The following is a 21,760-nucleotide window of genomic DNA, read 5'->3' as shown; positions in this document are numbered from 1 at the left end:
CCAAGCTCACTCTGCTTAGATGGAGAATTCTGGAGAGTGGAAGTAAATGTAATTTAGGAAGTACCTGGGATTATAAAGAATCAATTAGAGACTCTGAATTTAAAATGCACTTTCTGACATTTTCCAGTAACGCTCATGATGTTCCTATTAGAAACAACACAGTCAGAGGTTCTTTCCTACACGCTATTCAAAGCTCTATGAAAACCTGATCTCGTGCAGTTGCTAATCTGAATCACTGAATACACCAGCCACAAGTTACGGACTTCAGAGGCCAATGAATGCAAGTTGCTCACCAGTGAAAACACCAAAGTCAAACAAATCAGAACACTCAGAAGGAAAATGTAATTATCATATTGACTTTTCATACTCCAATGATGTTCAATACATCACATCACTCGTTATTTGTTAACATCAGTCTTACTCTCCTAGAATATAACACCAAGTTTAATAACCACTTTTGCTCAACATGGAAGATGAACAATTATTGCTCAAAGTGGACTGTATAGTCAAAACAAAAGAAATATCAGAGAAAAGGAAAATGGAAAAAGATGTATTAGATATTAATCTCTTATTCACAAGAAAACAGAATAATCTTCTGTTTCTCCTTCACTTTTAAAAGCTGTGAATGTTGTTTTGCCCTACCCACTGATAATTTGGAGCTCTTTATCCAAAGCCCTTCCTTTTTACCTTATTTCAGCCATGAAAAGTCTCTCATGTATTGTCAGTATCAAACGAAGCACATGTCTCTTCTTGACCCTATTTTATTTCCTTTCATAAAAATTTTTCATTCACAGATACACTAGATCCTAAAGATAACATATTCTTACCAGCTTTATTTCCCTAATTATAACCTACCTCCTAGATCTGAAATTCTACTTATGTTTTGTGCCTTTCTGATAATTTTCTCCAAAATAAAGTCTCAAAGAACATCAATGGTTCTTCTCAGAGCTAAGTCTAGTTTATAAATTTATTCATCATTTATTTGATCTTTCCAAAAAGGCATTTTTTTAATCCCATGAACCTAGACTTAAACAAATGAGCTAATTTATGTAACATGCTTAAAATGTTACTTGGCATATAAGAAGTGTAAAAATAAGTGTTAGCTGTGATTACTGTTATTATTAACACTTCTTGCTACGATGCATAGGATAGTCTCCCATAACAAGGTTATCCAGCCCAAACTGTCAAGACTGGAGAGGCTGAGAATCCTTGTATTAAAAATTAAAGGATTTGGCCGGTGAAACAGATGAAATACCTGCACTTCAAAAAGCCCTTAAAAACTGCAGAATATATTCAAGCCTTAATGACAGAATTAATAATCCAACCTACATATATCAAGACTTGTGGAACAAAAGTGAGTCCCTAATAGTAAAATGGACAAAACTCACTGGTAAACACAAATGGCCAATAAGCACTAAAAAAAATTCCGCAAACAAGAACTAACTCCACCTCCTCAGTAATGAAAACAACCTGATGTGGAAAGACACATCTACGGCCCTCTCCACACCTGGCACAGGTTCTCTATCAGGCAGCACTGGCAATGCCACTCAGAGAGTGGACCGTGTGGACGCTGCCAAATGCACAACTCAGCTGATTTGAAACAAAAGACCTTCTGGGAAGAAATTTATCTGGACTTAAAATACATAACTTTTTAATTTTAACTTTTATTTTGAAAGCTACATACATTTTAAGACAACCACATGACTTTAGAAATCTATTGAAAGAAATAGTTAAGGACATGTTAAACAATTTAGCTACAGGAATTTCAGCTCAGCATTGTTTATTTTGATTAAAAGACTAGAAATTTCTAAAATGTCCAATAAGGAGAAACTGATTAAACAAATCATGGTGTCTCTATATACTACTCTTCAAATCATGTTGTACCAAGTACTGACATGAAGAATGTTTTTGATACACTATTTATAGAAAGACAAATTATTATAGTATATGCATCATTTCTATGAGAAAAATCATAGATATTTGAAGATGTGTGTTCTAAAAGTCAATGATAATATAAATCAATTTTTAATTGGGATTGTATTCATTTTTGTATTAGTTAACTATATTGGGATGACACTGGTTAACGAGATTACACAGTTTCCGAGTGCTAACAAGTGGACCACATAAGTTCTACAAGGGCAGGAATTTTGCTGGCTCTCTGCTGTAACTCTGGCAGAAAGGGAAGAAAATAAAAAAACTGTCGTTATTTTTGCTTATCTATATTTTCTCACTGTTCTGAAATGAAAAAATTATTTGCATAATATGTTTTTTTAAATATTGCTTTTAAAAAGAATAATTCAACAGCAAAACCAAGTGTTTTACAATTACCAGAAATGAAAATGCCCGCTACTTCACAGGGCCATAAGGTTTAAATAATAATTTATGTAAATACTTTTGAAAACTCTGAAGCACTGTACGAATGTCAGAAATTAGTCATTTTGTTAAGATCATACATTTCAGAGTTAAGCCAGTTTCATATACACTTTGGCTGGTAGCCTTCCTCTCACCAGTTCCACCTCCAGGAATTTGTCCTTCACACACAGTTAGAGATGGGAGCAGGGTTATTCTAGAAGCAAAAGTTGCAATCACAGAGAGCTTGTTGAGAACTGCCACATTCATAAAATGGAACAATATGTCACATTTAACATTTATTTTGTAGAAATGTACTTATTGACATATACTCTTAACCTCTATTAAAAATTCATATATATGTAATGTAAGTAAAATAACCCTCAGAACACCTTATTATAACATCTAATATGTCAAATACTAAAGAATAATTATGATTATTCTTATTTATTTCAATTTAATTCATTCCACTTGAATGTACTCAGCTTTTCATTTTCAGTCACTTGTTTCTCAAGATTTGATTAGTTCAGCCTTTTAGAACATTCTATCTTTCAGTTACTAAGTTAAAAGCATTTTATGAATTGCTTTCATCCTTTGAAGGCATACCTGCTTTAAAGCCACACTATAATTTTGAATTAAGCATGTGTATATTTTTAAAACATGTATGTAATTCCTTCCTACATTTTAATGTTAGTGGTTTCATATATACATATATATATCTTTATGCATTAGTCACTACTTCATAAATCAAAAACTGAATATCATTTTAAAACAAATGTAAGAATCGTTTCCCAAAGCTTTACTTTTTCTACTTTCACAGATCATAGAAGTAGGGTACAGAAAAAGAATCACTCAGAACAAAGTTAATAACACCTAAAAGAAAGTATTTTAAACATTTGAACTGGATTGAATCCTTCTATAAATATAGACAGTAGTTACTATTTTTCTCCTGCAGAACTCTATTGGAGGCTGAAGAACTTCTATACATACCAACCACATACAGGACCCGCATTCTTTAAGTTGAACACCAGCTCCCTAAAAAAAGCAGTAAGTTCTTCCATCTCACCAAAGACTGTTTATCCGTTATTCAAAACTCAGTTAAACCCTCATTGCCTCGTATTATTTCAATTAAAGACACTAATGAAAATGGCCTCACAATCCTTTCATTTTATGAGTCTGCCTACCAACACCAGAACTAAAATATTTCCAACATGTTATTTACAAAATATTGTAATTTGGAAAATTGATTGGTAACATAGTAACAATGAATTGTATGATGATGGGAATCATTAAGACATTTAAGGTACTGTGAAGATTCCAAAGGAAATTAGGGCCCAAGAAAAGTGGAAGGAAGCAATATGATAAATATAAGAAGATGAAGCAATTATTCATGTGCCCAACAAGCACCAATTAAGGTTGACAACGCGCCCAACACTGACGAGGCTGTGGGCAGTAAGTGACATGTGGAGGTGCAATGTGCCAGTGTTCTAGAGGAAGAACTGGGGTGTGTGTGTGAGATGCTTCACAGGGCTGCAAAACCTAGGAAATAAAACAGGAGAGAATGGCTTTGCAATTTGTCAGTACCAGAAAGAACCCCATCATGTAGCCTGTGGCTTTCCTTGGGAATAGTTTTAAAATTGACAGACTCCAACTCACTCCCTATAGCAAATAAACTTCCTGCAGACTACAAAATAAAGTAACCATCTAAACTCATAGTCTCTTTAAAGTTTCTAAAACCTTGGTCCAATGTTCAGATTCTATAAATACATGTCTAAATGTAAATCATTCCACTTTTTTCCTCTGGTTACTTTTTTTGCTACAACTGACAGGTATTTTTTCTTTTTCTTCCTTCCCACGATAAATTCTTGAACCCAATTTTTTTAAGGCAGTATACAGGGGATGTCGCAGCTTCAAGTCAAGATAGTTCTGCATTACTTTTATAAAATCTTGGCATTTCTGTTGAACCAAATGATGCTTATTAGTTTGTTGTTACTGCTTTGTTTTTCTTGAACCTCCACACTTTTATTTTAAACTTTTATTTGAATCTGTAAAATGAAATAGGAGTCAGCTATTAGTATATTGAAGGTAAATCAGCTCTTTAATTAAAAAAAAGAGCCTGAAAACTAGAATAAGTTCCTGACTGAACCTTATGACTTAGATTTATGACAAAATAAAGATAAATTTTTTTAAATTTTTGAAAAAGACCCCAAATAGCCTTATAAATCCATTTTGCTCATACTGCTTTTCATTCAAATTTTCATTAAAACCATGTTCATTGTGAAACCATAATTATTCTCTTAGCCAAGAAATATGGGAGTGTAGCAAAAGGAAGGAGCAACTTGGAAGAGATTGCATTGTGGATTATAGGAGTGGACAATACTGTTGGTAAAGTGGTAGGGCTATTTGAACCTCTCACAAGATCGTTTTGTCTTTAAAAATAATAAAAAGTAAATCTTACTTGAATTAGATTCATACTTCTCCAAGTAGCTGATAATACATTACAAAACCACAATGATTTTTGGCATTATCAAACTAGAATTCCCATATTTTGTGGACTACCAACTTATATATCCACTCAGCCAAGCTGTTTTCCTGCTGGTAACTCGAATTCCTGTTCTATATCTGTGCCAATTCCTCTTGGGTGTTCTGGTGATGAAAGCAACTTTCCCTTAAGTTTTAGCCAAGACTTTTTCACTAAAGTATCTTATGAAAAAGCCACAGGATTGGAGCACACCACAATGACCAGGCAGAGGAAAAACTATTTTAGAGAATTATTTTGATGTTTAAAATAATGGGGGGGGGGGAGTGAGGGGCAATGCATTAAAAAGAATATGCTAATTAAAAATAATATGCTAAAGAAACAAGATGCTGAAAATAATTATTTAATTCATAATATGCTAATTTTCATATATCTCGATGCCATATACCAAGTGCACTAATACTGATTTACTTATTTTTAAAAAATTGAATGTGAATTCTCTTTTGTGTAATAGTGATTTAAAATGCAAACAAACCAATCCAAAGAAAGAGTGCTCAGGGGAATGTACCTAAGTAACAACACTAGGCATCCTGGTCACTTGAAGCAGGTACGCTACTACTCTCTCACCCGAACAAAACTGAAAACCACTCACCTCCTAAGAAAAGACAAATTGGTTATGTAACACATAGACCTCTATAGGATACACAGTGTTAGAAGTTCTGAGTACCTCCTCATGTACATATGATTTTGGAAGTTTTTTTAAAAAATGTGGTAATACCACCAATTAGGAAAAAACAATACCAAAATCTAACCGAAAGGTGACAAGCCGACCTGATTGATGGAGTTGGCAGCACAGGATGCGAGGCCTGTTCCGACAGAGGTAAGCAGGAAACAGGACCAGTCGAACGGCCCCGGAGCCAGTGCAAATCCAGCGGAAGTGGTGCCAACGACTAGGGCTGCAACAGAGAAACAGAGCCGAGTCTCGTTACCATGCAGGTTCCAGATTGTCAATGCCCAAACCAAGCCGTCTTCCACATAAACCAAAGGATTACCTTAATAACACAAACCAAGGCTAATCTTTCACTTAAAAAAAACAAAGAACATTTTTCCTATTATAAAAATTATGTGTTCATCACAGAAAAATGCTCATTTTCCTTTAATTCCATTATATGCTAGAGAACAAGTAAGGTTGGTGTTTTAGGCTGAATCATTCATTCAACAAACATTTATGGAATACCTCATTCACAACCAGTACCATGCTGGGCATTAGGCATTGTACAGGACAAAGGATTGAAAAAGGTCTAATTCCTGCCCTTGGAATTTATCTAGCAAGGAGATGACAGACATACACTTATAACTATATAACACAAGACAGCAAATAATGAGGGTCTTAATTCGACCTGAGTAGAAGGCTTGCCCACACAGATGATGGTCTCAGAGTCCAGAAGATGATTAGAGGATGACTACAGGGAAATGACAATCCTATGGCCAGTAATAGAAACAAAAGGAAGAGGCAAGGCGCAGAAGCAAAGCTACGAAATTCCAGCATCCGCTGTTGACTGTTCTCCTTTTTTTAGGCCCTGGTCCTTCTCTCCTGGGGCTGGGGAGCATCTTAAGAGCTATCACCACTGACCACCACCCTCTGCCCTCCATGGAGGATCAGCTGTGCAGGGGCATGGTGGTGGTGTTCTGATGTGCTCTATAACTGCCCACTGGGTGCACAGGCTCTGGGGTTTCCCATGTGGTTCAGAACAAGGTCAGCTCCCCATGTGTTTTGCCCTGGACCACCCTAATTGAGGTATAAAGCAAATTCAGATGGCTGCTACTTGTCCTGGGCTTAAGAGATTCCCAGACAAAGCCAACTGTGAATCTAGACTGGCTGCTACTTGTCCTGGGGCTCACTGAGGCCAGATGATGCTTGTGTGAGAGGCTTTAGGAAGTTGTGAAGCATAAGTTCAGACTAGCCACTCATGTGAAAAAGCAGCTTGGGTGGGCCCATAAATTGGGTGGGTAGAGTCTCTGTGGATCTTCATTGTGGGTCACACAGTGTTAGCAAGTTTGATGGAATCTCAGATATGGCATCAGCTTATGGGCTCTGTGGGGGTAGGGCTCAGCAAAGGAACAATGGCCTTTGACTGCGTTGATGCCAGCTATTTCAGTTCCTCCCTACACACCACTGGTGCCTTTCAAGCAGCCAGTGAGTTCCACCCTGGGGCTGGAACTCAAAAGAAGTGAATCTGAGTAGGTGAGTCTGCATGTGGGTTCTTTAATAGAAGCGTCTTGGGGCTTCAGGAGTTTCTTCCACTGACTCAATCCCCACTGGTTTCTGTAGCCAGAAATTGTGGGGATTTATCTTCCTAGCACTAGAACCCTGGGCTGGGGGACCTGGTGTGGGCTTGGCACTCCTCACTCCCGAGATATCCCTTCTGAATTTTTATCTACCACATGTGGATGTGGGACCAGCCCATTCCACATCTCCGCTCCTCCTACCAGTCTGGATAGATGTGGTTTCTTTAATTCTGTAGTTGTCAGGCTTCCATTCACCTCAATTTCTAATGGTTCTGAGTAATGGTTGTTCCATATTTTAGTTGTAATTTTGATGTGGTTGTATTAGGAAGCGAGCCATGTCTGCCTAGGCCACCAGCTTAACCAGAAGTTTCTCTTTTGGGTATACTCTATTTTTTAAAGATGCCAAGTTTTTTCTCATCCTTCAGATCTCATCTTAAATATCACTTTGTAGAGAGAACCTCCCTGATCATCATATCCGTAGGAGGCCCTCCCCAGTTACTCCCTCACTCACATCATCTTTTATTATCTTCACAGCATTTGCCACCTGTGGATGCATGTGGGAATACAAATCTCCTGAAGGCGGGAGCCCTGACTGTGTTTCACTGCTATATTTTAAGGATTACCACTATGCTAGGTATAGAGTAGCACTTACTGGAGGAAGAGGAGGAATGGTGGCAGCTGTCAGATTGCAGAATATCAAGTTGAGGAGTTTGCATTTTGTTTGATTGGCGGCAGGGAGTCACTAACAGTCTAATGCTAGAACATAACCTGTAAGTGCATTTGGCCTGGTGGCGATGGGCCCCAGGATTCAACCTGAGAGGCTAGACCATTAATCCACTGTGCATTAACACAGCAAAAGTGAGAACTGGAGAGATACAAAGTGGTGTGTAGTTTGATAGATTAATGGTTGATACTTCTTCACTAAAAAGGTAAAGAAATAAAACAAAAAAAACAACAAAAAAAGAATAGCAGGTGAAGGGCTGCACTGAGGAAGAATGATGACATGAATAGAAATAAGGAATCAAGGGACAAGGTGTCTAGCTTGCTGGTTTCAGGGAAACATGCTACTTTTGAGGGACCGTGGGACATCCAGGTGGAAATTTACAGAACATTAAACTGGATCTCAGGGGAGAGACTGGAAACAAGAGGGAGACATACAGCTCTGGAATCATGTGCCTACAGACCATGGCTGAGCCTGAGGGAAGGAGTAAGATCAGTGATGGACAGCAAACAGAGTGAAAAGCAGTATATAAAAAACACCTGAATTTTATGCAGACACAGACAAATGACAGACATGGACAAAGACGATTTGTAGGGAGGAACAGGGAGGATAAGGTGTCATGGATGTCAAGTACACATGTGAGGGGCCACGGGGAAGCAAGGCTGGAAGGCACCTCCACTGACATCCATGAGTACACGCCAGAAAAAGAGATCACTCCTCCTGTGGTCACAGACCAGCGGGCACACCCTTCAGTCTCATCCTACCAGCAGTGTACAGAAACTTTATTTATAGTTCTGCAAGCCCTGACCACAATACCTTGGCTAGGCACAGACTTCTTGATATTTCTATTTCTTTGCTGGGGTAAATGATAATTTGCAAAGGTGACTTAAACACATATGTGGATTTTCAACCTAAACCAGAATTTTCTAGAGAGTGTGTATTTGGCAAAGGAGTCCTTCCTTTAGCCTGGCAGCCCCCACATACATTGCGCATCAGAATCTCCCAGGGGGAGATCTAACTCCAGAAAAGAGGATGGGGTAAGGTTTAAGCAGACTGAATAAGGTCCAGGAATGAGAAGACTGATCTGGAAAAAGACGACAAGCAGAAGACTAGCAGGTAAAAGCAAACAGGAGGCTTATGGATAGTCACAGAGACACTTCGAGGAGAAAGTGGACTGGCTTAGGCCGGGAAGCACGCACTGTCCCCTCTCCCTCCTGCGCCTGCCCTGCCCACTTACTTCGGTACACAAGTCAGAACACGGCGACTTCACCTACGTACAGAACAGAAGCAAACAGCAGCTGACCCAGGGCAGCAACCTAAGACTAAACACTATTTCAAAGGAAACAGTCTGAGGAAATTTTTAGCTCTCTAATTCTCTAACAACCTATGCCCAAAAGAAAATGCCACAGTGATTCCATGCTTTGAAAACAGTAGTTGCAGGTACATGTAAAAGGATATTTTACCCAAGTAAGACAGGAAGAGCATAGCCTCTTGTATAACAGCCATACATGCGCACAGTTAGTGACCATCCAGAAAAGCACCATTTTTTTAGAGCAAACAAAACTCCTTTCAGGATGCTCAAATAGCACCGTTTTTGGAGTAGGCTTTTTCATATTTTACAGCTACCACACCACAAACTACAAAGCCTCACAGACAGGTGCTGCCGTTCCACAGTGCGAGTTGTCTCGTTTTGCACCACTCACCAGCTCTCCAGGTGGGCTGGGTGACTCCCTGCACAGGCCCGGAGTGTTTCAGCAAGCCAGGACAAGACGCAAAGCCCCAACCCCCAGGCTGCTCCTCAGCTGTACTAGAGGACTGCTGCCACCCAGGAAGAAAGAAAGGCTGGGAAAGGGGGATCTGGGGGGAAAGAGACTGAGTGGTGTTCCCTCTCAAAAGGAGCTAAGTAAATTGCTTTTATTACAGAATAAATCATTCAGAGTAATTCATGACTATTTTAAGGCCTTGAACCTTAAATCAAAAATAGACAGCTTATAAACATCTGTGGTGGCTATAAGAGCATAGAAAATCCCTTCTCAATATGTAATTAGCAAAAGATAGTCACCAAAATAAGAACTACCTTAGGTATCTCTAAATATCAACTTCAATATTTTGTATTGTGCCTTATAAACAAGTAAGAAAAGTCAATCACCACCACAGTGGACAAGAAAACACCATCATCATTGAACTGTCAAAATAAAAATGTAAAAAGAAATTTAAAATCAAAGAGTATGTAGTTACATGAAAGTAAAAGTGTTAATTCAGAGAAGTATCTTGTTTTTCTTTTTATTCACCTTAGGTCTTCAGTGAGTGATGAACCATACAGAAAGCACATTAAATTTTTAACTAATGGGGTCAACTGACAAGCTGAGAAATAGAAAGTGGTGTGCAAAAAACTGAGAAAGAGAAAAGGTAAGACATAACAATGACTAAATTTACAAAACAGAAATACTACCTAATATAAAAATGTACAAATTGTAAATGGTAATGTATATTAAAAAATGATAGGAGTCATTATTATAGCAGAGAAAATTTGAATTTTGGGCACATTTCCCCAAAAGATCAAAAGCTAACAAAGGATGGATTTATACTTCACCAAAACAACTACCTTAAAGAAAGAGAAAGGTGGAGGTCTCACAAGTGGTGCAAGCAGAACTGACTGAAGCGATGCCCCCACACAGCACAGCCACACCTGTAATTCAGCTTCTCAATGATTTCCTGGGGTTCATTGCAAGGGATCGTTTTACACCACCAGGATCTCATTAAAATGAAGGTAATACGTTCTTTCACTAATAACACTTGAAATTATATTTATTTGGTGATCTCATATTCTGTCCTTCACAAATAAACATAAAATCAATGCTGCCAACGAAGCATGACCCATCCAAGCTGAGGCCCAGAGGCACTGTCTGCAGGCCTAAGGGTGACTCTGGAGGCCTGGGGAGAGTAATCTCCCTGTCCGAAACAACCTGCGCCATCGCCACCCCGCTGCTGGGGGGTGTCCAGCCAGTCCACATGCACCCCACACAGGTTCACTAATAGCCTGTGACGGTGCTTAGAGATAAAGGTCATCCTGACTATAAGCCCCAAGTTTTCACTGCTCTAGCCTCACCAGTCGATCTCTCCTGAACCACAAGCCTTGGCCTAAGACAGGCCAGGGCCACTGCCTTCCACATCCCACCACTAACTGCACTAAAAAAATACCATCTCTGGTCTGTCTGCCTTCTCCAGGGAGTTCTTATGTTTGCTCTCTCTAGTTTAAAAAAATTATTTTGAAATAGTTACTATTAGGCAAGTCCAACTGGCCTGAAAGTAGGCAAGCATCCCTAATGCGAAATGCCCACAAGAGCCTTGTGGCAGAACTACGGAGGCCTCCGAAAGCAGGGCAGTCCACAGCTGACTGCTGGAAGTGAAACAGGACCTCAGTCTAGAGAGGCACAGAAATGCACTCTGCCAACCACCAGCGAGCCTGGAAGGGGACCTTGAGTCCCAAGGAGAACCACAGCCCTAAGCAAACAAACTGATTTCGGGCTGGTAAGACTCAGCAGAGAATCCAGCCAGGCCCTGCCTGGACTTCTGAAATAGCAACACTGTGTTGTTTTAAACTGCTAATTGTGTGGTAACATGTTTTGCAGTAAGAGAAAACTAACACATGTTGTAACAAGGATGTCATTTAAGAAAAGCCAGCCTACCAACAACACAGAGGACTGACCCAAGTGGAGGAACACTGACTCAGAGAACTACAGAAGGCCGCTGCCCTGTAGGCAGGCAGTGATGAGGGCCTGGGAGGACAGCAACAGTGCCAACAGGGGTGTAGGTAAGCATTTTGAAGTTGGTGGCATTGTATAAGTAAATATACACAACTACAGCAAAGGAGCTACACATAATTCGGTAACTCAAAAATAATAAAATCTTAAAAGGGAATTTAGGGTTAACTAGTTTAATCTCTGTCCTAAGTTAACATCTCAGATGGATGCTATCCCCAAATCCGGTGACAGGAATTTATTTCTCCCTGGGCAAACTCTTCTACATAGAAGAATTCTAGCCATAGGCAAGTTCTCCTTCAAACCAAGTCAAATCATCCTTCTGAAAAGACCCACCTACCGATGTAATTTCTGTTGTTTTGGGCAACAGTCAATTAATTTTTGCTCAGCACAGCCCTTCAATCATGTCAACAGAACAGGCCCACAGCCTGTGCTTCTCCAAGCTCAGTGTCCCTGGTGACCCAACACCCTTGACTTCCACATTCTTACCACACCAAGGGACAGCTTTTAGAGACACACCGGTTTTTCACTATTAACAAAAGCACTTGGCACAGTGCCTCATAAATGGCAAGGGCTTATTAAATGGTGTTCTTGGTAATCATTAAAACGTGGTTCCTAGAACTCGGGTGACATATTTCTCTGGCTACTAAGCTTAAACCTAAAAGTGGTACGTAAAGGAGGTTCGAGAAACAAGAAAACATTTCATAAAAGTGCCACACACGTCTGTCTTATAATCTAAGCTACCTGTCTGCCTCTCTGAGGGCATGACTGGAAGGTTCTTAATAAATGTGGCGTCAAGATGACAATAAAAAATAAAGATAAATAGAAGCAAACGTGCATTTGTGAAGCACTTTACAATGCTGTGGTGGTTTCACATTTATTTAAATCTCAGAAATACTGCACTTCAAAATGGTGTGAATACCTTGGGGGTATGAGAAGAAAATATGAAACCTTTCATTTACATTTGACTTTTTAATTCTTTCTTTAAAAGCACTCAGTTGGCATATCTTAAAATGAATATAATACACAGGTGTAGGAGTAAGTAAATTTTATTTATAAATAACTACACACTTTCTTAGGTACGACCTTTATATACAATAGTATAAATATTATAAATATATAATGTGCACTTAAAACTTTTTACTGATAAAGTACATGACTAACAAACCTTGGAGAATCCTGCTCTAAAACAAACAGCAAGGCAAGCAAAGTAGGTATTAACATTTAATTTTATATATGGACACCCCCGTGCACATCAGTAGTAGTGAGATCTCATCAGGAGCCACACAGTTTATGCAGAATGTCGGGCTCTCTGCTTTACAGATATTCTTTAACAAGTATTCCAAAGACTCATTTTCAAAAGAAAATGCCACTAAATGAAGGGAAGATACACAGACACACAGACACACACAACCGAGTTGCTGATTACAAAATCAAAAACCAGGCCACTGAAGCTTTAACAACACTGTACATCTACACAGAGCCTGGGAAAAGGTTTCTTACACCACAGGACTTAGGGGGAATTGCAAGTCACAGAGAAGAGAGCAGCACATGAGGCTGGAAGGAGCTTCGCTGCCCAGGCTGATGCTTGCACCTGCGGGCCTTGTCATCCACCCTAAACCAAGGCTGTGCGGGGCCTAGCGTGCAAGTTCACCAGCCTCCCCAGTTCTCACAACACAGTACACTTTCCAGAGCAGCAACACACCCCTTGAAAGGTTTTTGCATCTTGTCCAGTATGTGGGAGGTTTTTTTGAAGAAGCAGCTTTATCAAGAATACCCTTTTTTTTCTATGTCATTGAGTGACAGCTGCCATGGGCACAGTCCCAGGGCAAGGACGCATTCAAGGGTTTTCTTCCAGCACTGGCTGCCAAATCCTGGCCCCACTGCATGCGGGAGGACCTGTGAAAGTGCTAAGGAATATATATATATATATTTTTTTTTAAATGCTCCACACTTTGAGAACTACTGATCTCTGACCATAAGCATAGTGGAGGCAATTTCTTTCCTTTATGAGATCATCAATTAACAGTAAGCATAAGGATTATATTTTAAAACTGTTCATCTACATCCTGCTTCTATCTCTATCTTTTAATGTCTCACTGTTTTTAAAACCTGGCTCCAAATGAATTGAGTTAAAAACAAAATTCCAATCAATTGGGGTAGTTATCAACTCTGATAAAAGATCTGGCAGAAAGATTAAACCACTGGCTAAATGATTTTTATTCTCTATAGGTTTTTAATTAGCCTTGTGATATATCTCATTATCCTTGATAGTGGATATAATGCAATATTATATTTTAAATCCTACAAACCTGAGAGGTATTCTAAGGTTCTTTTGTGTACAAAGCTGATAGCAAGTAAGCAATTAATAAATTTGTACATGCTTCTGTTTACAAATGTGTCCAAGCAAGGGATAGGCTTTTTTAGTTGATCTCAAAGTTTAAAATTATATAATTTAATCAAGAGGCAGGAATTAAGTCTCTTCTGATTTTCAAATGAGCACGTATTTTTTACTTCACAGCTGTACATGTGATTTCCTCCTCTCTCTTCATTTCTATTAACACCTTAAGCTTCAAATAGTTCAATTTCTAGTTTGAGTGTTTTAGGTTCCATGGCTTGGCAGTGTTCTGTGAACCTCCTGAAACAGGCACCTTACCAACATGCATATCAAAGAAGGTGGTATTCTGATGCCTACCGTTAAGTTCAGATGAAAAGTAGACTGATGAGAGATGCGGATTTTTTTTCCTTAGCCACATTAATGAATATCAATCAGAGGCAACTGATTACAAACCATAACCCCTTCTGGTTAAAAGATAAGACTTTATAGAGATTTTTTAAATAACACAGCTACAAAACTAAGAACTTGGGGTGTCTTCCTGTTTTCCTCTTTCTTCTTTTCATATACTTAATGACCATAGCTAGTCTGAAAACTTCTAGGACCAAATTAAAAGTCACAACTTCAAATTTACTGACTGACACTGTTACCAAAATGAAACATTTAAGTACAATCACCAAGACAATTAACAGGAAGCATTTGGCTTGCATTTATAGTCAGCACTCGAAAAAGGGAAATAAATATCCATCATATCTGTTTAAATAAATATATAAATAAAATCAGTTTATAGATGAGTTAATTATGCAACACTGAAGGAAAGCCTAAGATTGTTCTTTCAATTAGTTTTTCCATTGCTTTTAAGCTTTTCTACTTTGTCATCCTATTTTTAGGTTTTCCTCTTCTTTTTTTAAAAAAAGATTTTATTTATTTATTTTTAGAGGGAAAAGGAAGGAGAGAGACAGAAATATCAATGTATGGTTGCCTCAGGTTTGTCCCCTGCCGGGAACTGGCCTGCAACCCAGGCATGTGCCCTGACTGGGAATCGAACCGCGATCATGTGGTTTGCAGGCCCGCACTCAATCCACTGAGCTACACCAGCCAGGGCCTGGTTTTCCCCTTCTAAATAAAGAAACATTCCTTCTCCATATACTTGAGAATGAACACCTTATGTCCTGTGTAATTAGCTAAAAATTTTTTCTATAAAACTGATGCCCATCAAACATTTAAGAAGTAGAAACATGCCTTTTGAAAAATGAGTTTGGCAAAAAGGAATTTCCAGTTGTGCAGTTTTCACTAAAATAATGAAGACTTTTCTCAGTTTCTTATTAGAATTGTGTCATTGTCCAGAGAGCAGGTATTTTATGATAAACACTTAAAATAATAAAGAATTAAAGCCCTGGCTGGTGTAGCTCAGTGGATTGAGCGTGGGCCTGCGAAACAGAGGATCGCAGTTCGATTCCCAGTCATGGCACATGCCTGTGTTGCAGGCCAGTTCCCAGCAGGGGCCAGTTCCCAGCAGGGGCCAATGAGAAGCAACCATACATTGATATTTCTCTCCCTTTCTCCTTCCCTTCCCTTCTAAAGATAAATAAATAAAATATTTTTAAAAAATGCTTACACCAGTAAATTAAAAAATAATAATAAAGAATTAAGATTAAGCATTCATTTAAGTATCCTTCTGATTTTGTGTTTATCTACATTTGAGTATCTTATACAGCACATGTAGCAGGTCAGGAAAATGAACCTACTCACTCGTCCTTGTATCTGGACATAAATGCATGCATGTATTAATGTATCATTATTTTCTTTTGCACTGAGTACTTTCTTTTACTCTGAGAAACCAAATATAGTTATGCAATAATAATGGCTATGTTTTTATTCTAGACATTCAAGAAAACTTTCTACTAAGGAAAATCTTTTAATTACTTTTAAGATGATGAACAACTGGAAAAACTCCATGAATGGTGTTGATGTCTAAACCTTTAACTAAAACTGACAATCAATAATCACCATTTGCCAAACCTAACAGATGATTTACTAGTAACATTTATGTTCACTACTAATCTGAAAAATAAAATCTCTTGGGTAAGGACCCAACAGACTTTCACAAAGTCGAGTTGTTGAAGATCCCTCTGAGCTTAAAGAAGTATAGCTTTTACAAATTCAAAAACCTTTCAGAGAACCACACAGGGCCATTTCAATTTCCCACTTATGCTGAGCACAAAGTGAGGCAGCAGATTAAAACCTTCAGGACACAGTGACAACAGGTAAAAGCAATGCTGTAAGAAGCAGACGGAACTACAAAGCACAGCAGCCTAGAGTCACAGGGCACACGGGGCCTTTTCAGTTCCCACTAAGCACTCAAAGGTGTAGCACAGTAAAATACAGCAGGTCTTTGATTGAATAAGGTCATGTCATTCAATCACCCTTCGTTAAAATGTTGATCAGAAACAAGAAATCAGTTCAAGCAGGGGCCACTGTCTGTGTGGAGTTTGCATGTTCTTCCCATGTATACATGAATTTCCTCCCACATCCCAAAGACGTGAGCCTGAGGCGAACTGATGTGTCCCAACTGTCCCAGGCTGAGTTAGTGCATGTGAGTGGCCCTTTGATGGAAGAATGTCCTTTCTAGGGTGGGTCCTGCTTTGTGCCCTAAACTGTCCCGATATGCTCTGGCCACTGGGACCCTAAAGTGGAATAGAGCTGGAAGATAATTATCTTTCTTTTTTAAATTAAAAATATTAATTTTATTTCACTTTTTATTAATGTATATTAGTATTGAGACAATATATCTAGTATGTATGCTTAAATAGCTCATGTTTATTTCAAAGTTTAACATTAGAAGTGTTTTCAGTTTTTGTTAAGAAGTTTGGTGATTTCTATGGCCAGAACTTAACTGTTGTTTATATCAATTAGCCTAAAGGAAAAATTGTTATGTTGTTTTGCTTAAAGACACAGATTCCAAGTACGTATTGATGACATGCATTGGGGACTTACTATAATTGAATACTTATATTTAAAGGGCTAATCTGTTCAAAATTCTGCAAACAGTGGCATCAAAGTTGATGCCTTGGTACTCATTGTTAATTTGCTCCAGGACTCATGACAAATGCAGAAACCCACCAGTACCAAATGATGAAGCATTTTCTCTTGCTGGGTGAGATGTTGTAACTCATACAAGTTCTAGCAAGTGTGACTAGTCCCAAGCAAGCTGAGTGCTGAAACATTTTTTTCCCTTCAAAATATGACGAGTATTGGGTGATGAGTTCTGAAACCAATGAATACTGAGGTATGACTGTACTTTTTATCCCACTGAGCTTCTATTTTCTGAGCATCTGTTATATGCAAGGCATGAGCTAAGCCATGAGAATGCAACAGCCATCCAAAGCGACATGGTCCCTGCCCTCTTGGCGCTCACACACTGGTGATGATGCAGTCAAGTCAACTGTCATTACATTACAACACAATGTAGTAGCACTTCTGCGGATGGAGTCAAGGATATTGCACAGGATTCAGAAGAACTTCCTAACTTAGAAGGTTTCCCAAACTGGTTTAAACGGTGAAGACTAAGGATAAGTAGGAGTCAGCCTGGTGAACAGTAAAGAGGGTGAGATGTAAGCAAGTGTCAGGAGCAGAAGGCATAGCAAGCACAAAAGCTATAGGGTGAGAGAGTATTCCAGATAAACTTTTGCTCTCTGCCTGCAGAACAAAGTGTAAATAAAGGTAAAGATGCACACTTGTATTCTTTTCACAAAACACTGATATGTTAGAATCCCCCTTTTCATTCTCTACTCCAAATCCACAACCCCCCTTCTTATGATAGAAAGAAAAAAAACTACTGCATAAGAACTTGTTAGTACTTAAAGAGATAGTCTTGTAACATTCTTTTTTAAAATTCTCTTCTGTGTTTCATTCCTTAATCTCAATAAATGAGGCACTAGCATACTTTGCTTAGAACTGGAAACCAAGCTCTTGAAAACAATCAGAATGAAAACGAGGCATCTGACGCATCAGACCTAACTGAAAAGCAATCACCTATTCCCCTCCGGAGACTCCGATACCACACTCTCCATGGAGGAGGGAGACCTGCTTGGCCTTGCATAATCTAGGAGGACTCCCAGATATCAAGCTGATAGAGCCATCTGCTGATGGGAGGTTGGGGAAGAGAAACAGATCAAAGCAATGACAGGGACCAATCACATCAATTGCATTAGCAGGAAGCTGTGGAGTTTCCACTTGATGAGCACTCACTCTACTTTTATTAGAAATGGGGAGCAATGTAGTTTGCTGAGAAAAGTAGATAGAGCAGATGGTGTTGAATGAGTTCTCCAAATAAGAAGTTTCTCGAAGCATGTTCTGGGACCATTCCAACAAGACGTTCTGTTAAAAGACAGATTCCTAGACCCTGCCCCAGACCCTAAATAAAAAAGTTTAGGGAGTACCTGGCTGGTGTAGCTCAGTGGATTGAGCGTGGGCCTGTGAACCAAAAGATCGCAGTTCGACTCCCAGTCAGGGCACATGCCTGAGTTGTGGGCCAGCTCCCAGCAGGGAATGCACAAGAGGCAACCATACACTGATGTTTCTCCCCCTCTCTCCTTTCCTTCCCTTCCCCCTCTAAAGATGAATAAATAAAATCTTTTAAAAAAAGTTTAGGGAGATGAGGCCTAGAAATTTGCCTTATAATAAGCATTCCAAGTATCTCAGATGGCAAATAAAGTGTTAGGGCCATTGCAGACAGTGAAGTTCTCTGCGCTGGTGGTAGACACAGGGGTGAAGAGGAAAGCTGAGCAAGAAACCAGGCCCTCGGGACTACTGGGGGGCAGCCATGTCTGAGACACTAGTGGATGGTGCCACCTGGCTCGTCTCCTCATTCAGCTGAAGTCTCACCAGCAGCCCAAACTTGTATAACGCAGACGTATACTTGACCTAGTTGGCTTTTCTCTGTTGCACAATCCAGTACCAACAGTCCCCAATACACACTAGGAGTTTCAGAATGTGTATTTCATTATCAAGATAACAGGGAAAAACTACTAACAGATCAGTACACATCTATCAGTCCTGGAAAAGGAAATGTCGAGTTGGAAAATTAGTCTTCATTTAAATATACAATATATGAAGTGCACATATGAGGCTTTAGTCCCAGAGCAGACTGAGGCGTGGTGTTTTGTTTTCTATGGAAAACTGGGAAGTGATGAAATGGGAAGCCTCACATCCTTTTCCTAGAAAGGAACGTACTGCATAAGGAGACAGCCCAGCAGGCACCATGAAGACACAGGGAGTTATCTAGGCTGGATTTTAGAGCTCTGACTTTTGAAATGAGAGAGGTAAGAATTAGGCCATACTTGGCAACCTCTCTTGCAGCTCTAGAGGTAGCCACGAGGTACAGTACTGGTCCATGAGATAAAAGAAGTTCCTATTAAGAGTTTTCCTTCCCAAATAAAAAGGTGAATTCTTGTGAAGAGGTTTCTGCCTTTTCACATTGTCCCCCTTCTTCATCCTTTCTGCCTGAAAGACAACATGGAGATGGGGCAATGGCAGCCCACTTGTGATCTGGAGAACAGAAGCCACTCGCTAGTAAGTACAGAACAAATAGAAGGGACAAGGTATGTTGACTCCATCCTTTAGCACGAGCTCCGCACTCCTATTTCAGACTCTTTGATACAAGAGAAAAATAAACCCTCTATTTGTTTATGTCACTGTTCTTCAAGTTTTCAGTTAGGTGCAGCTGAGCCCATTCTTAACCCACTTTTTTCTCTTCTTTAAAGAGATTATTATCCTCATGAGTGTTGTCTTTCCATTCCTTTACATGCATCTACCACAGCACCTTACACTTACAATCAATCCAATTAACATCAAACTGAATTTAAAGCAAATCATCAGAAAACGGAACTAGCAGAGATACATGTATTTTTCATCTGGACTAGAACACTGGCTCAAGTCTCTACATGGCCCTCCCACCAGAAACCAACTGAAAGAGAGGATTAAAAATAGAAACTAAAAAAACTTACATCAGCAATAAATTAAGTAGAAGAAACTAAAACCCCCCAAAATGCTTGTCAAATACAATACAGATGACATTAAATTGAAAATAGTTGCCAAGAGCTGACTACTACTTTCATTACTTGAATAGCAAAAAATTACACTACCTAAATAAAGAAATAAAGAAATAGATAAATATGAGAAATAAAGGCTATCTGACAGTGTGCATCACTCGCCTGCTGTGAAGAGGTGAGAAGGCAGGTGCAGAGCCCAGGGTGGCCGGTGGGTGTGATGGGCCCACTCTATGGCAAGTCCCATTCACCCTGAAAGCAGGGGTCTTCAGATGCAGCTGCATCGCAGCTAGAGGGAGAGAAGCGTGGTCCCACCAAAAAGAGAGCAGGTTCTCACCTTGCCATGATTCTCAGTGGGACAATGCAGAACCGTTGCTGTATGCCCTAGTCCAGGCAGCAAGCCACCAACTGCCGCTAGGCCCAGCACAGCAAGCGATTCTGACAACTTAGGAGGAAGCAGCACCAGAGAAATGGCTAGGCATAGACACTGTATTCTGAGAGCACAGGCAGACCACACCAACAACCAGGTATGGAAAGTAGGACACTGGCACTATGGGGTTTCAAAAACACAGTGAAAATACCTTAGAGAGAAAAAGTTGCTTTGCTAGTAGCTGACACTACATTCATTTCCTTCAGGCCACAGGAATGTTACATCAGTAATGTAAGCTGATAGCTTCCATCTTTTAGCTTCAATTGCAAGTACAGAAGCCCAATAATGTCCAATAAAATCTGTTAGGTGAAGAAAAATCCCACCAGGCATTCATTCAATCAACACATAATAAGCACCTATTAAGTACGAGTCACTGTTCCAGGTACCCCAGGTACTCCAAGTATGGACAAGACAGTGCAAACAGACAAATCATCCTGTCCTCATACAGCTTATACTCTCTGAGGGACTTACCACTGTCTGGAATTGTCTTCTGTTCATCTGGGAATGGACATAGGTAAAGAGGTAAAATGGGTCAATGCTAACACTTATAAAAAAGATTCTACAGCATCAAAGAAATAAAAGGAGCATGAAAGAAAATGAGGTTGAATATATTTGTAACAGAGATGCGCCACAGAATTCATAGATGATAAGCTTCTCATTAGAGGAAGGCCCATGTGGCAGGGGCTGACGCCCCACCCACCTGCCCACCCTACTCACTGCACTCAGTGCATTCGACCCATGTGGGTGGGAAGGGCACTTGAGACATAATAGGCACTCAATGAACAGCAGGTGAATGAGGAAGAAATCGCCACATGAAACAGATAAAGTGGTTAAAGAAAAATGTACAGAAAGCAAACACTCTCTAACAGAACACTGAAAGTCATGAGAATGAAAATTAGATGGCATAAAATCCAATCAGTGCTGTACATAACATACCTCCTTCAGGATGGAGTGAAAAGTTAGAGTGAGAAAAACAGATGGAAAAGAGTTTAACAGTGAAGCAATTACACCAAAAACTAAATAATTGCTATAAATACCCAAAAAAGGGAGATAATCTCATCATTATCTGATTGGCTACCTAAAAAACTCACAAAAGGGCCAATTAATAAAACAATTTTTAAATACCCCCAAATTAATTTATTCAGTAAATATATATAGCCTATTTAAAGAAAATATAAAATCTGAGAGGCATAAAAAGATTCCTAGATAAATGATAATGAATATGGTAAATATTTCAATTCCCCACCAAGTTAATCTATAAATATGTTAAAATTCCAATTAAAAAATTAATAGAATTTTGGAAAGATAAGGGAGATTAAGATTTGTTCAGCAACACAGCTTCACAA

The 21,760-nt window shown here is 39.3% G+C and overlaps 1 protein-coding gene and 1 non-coding gene across 2 annotated transcripts in view; both read right to left on the bottom strand.

The window, feature by feature from the left end:
• COX10 (cytochrome c oxidase assembly factor heme A:farnesyltransferase COX10) overlaps positions 1–21,760 on the bottom strand; it is a 117,328-nt gene that overhangs the window by 79,803 nt on the left and 15,765 nt on the right. Inside the window, exon 4 of the mRNA XM_037070932.1 lies at positions 5,660–5,784. Coding sequence (XP_036926827.1) covers positions 5,660–5,784 — 125 coding nt within the window. The remainder of the gene's footprint in view (positions 1–5,659; positions 5,785–21,760) is intronic.
• On the bottom strand, positions 13,385–13,513 carry LOC119004221 (small nucleolar RNA SNORA30/SNORA37 family). Its single transcript, XR_005070150.1, has one exon. It is a non-coding gene; the product is annotated as a small nucleolar RNA SNORA30/SNORA37 family (small nucleolar RNA).

This window comes from Sturnira hondurensis, unplaced genomic scaffold, assembly GCF_014824575.4.
Source record: "Sturnira hondurensis isolate 20B ecotype Veracruz unplaced genomic scaffold, ASM1482457v3 Scaffold0019186, whole genome shotgun sequence".
Taxonomy (NCBI): Eukaryota; Metazoa; Chordata; class Mammalia; order Chiroptera; family Phyllostomidae; genus Sturnira; species Sturnira hondurensis.
The sequence above is the reverse complement of the archived record's forward strand: the minus strand, read 5'-3'. Positions and strand labels throughout refer to the sequence as shown.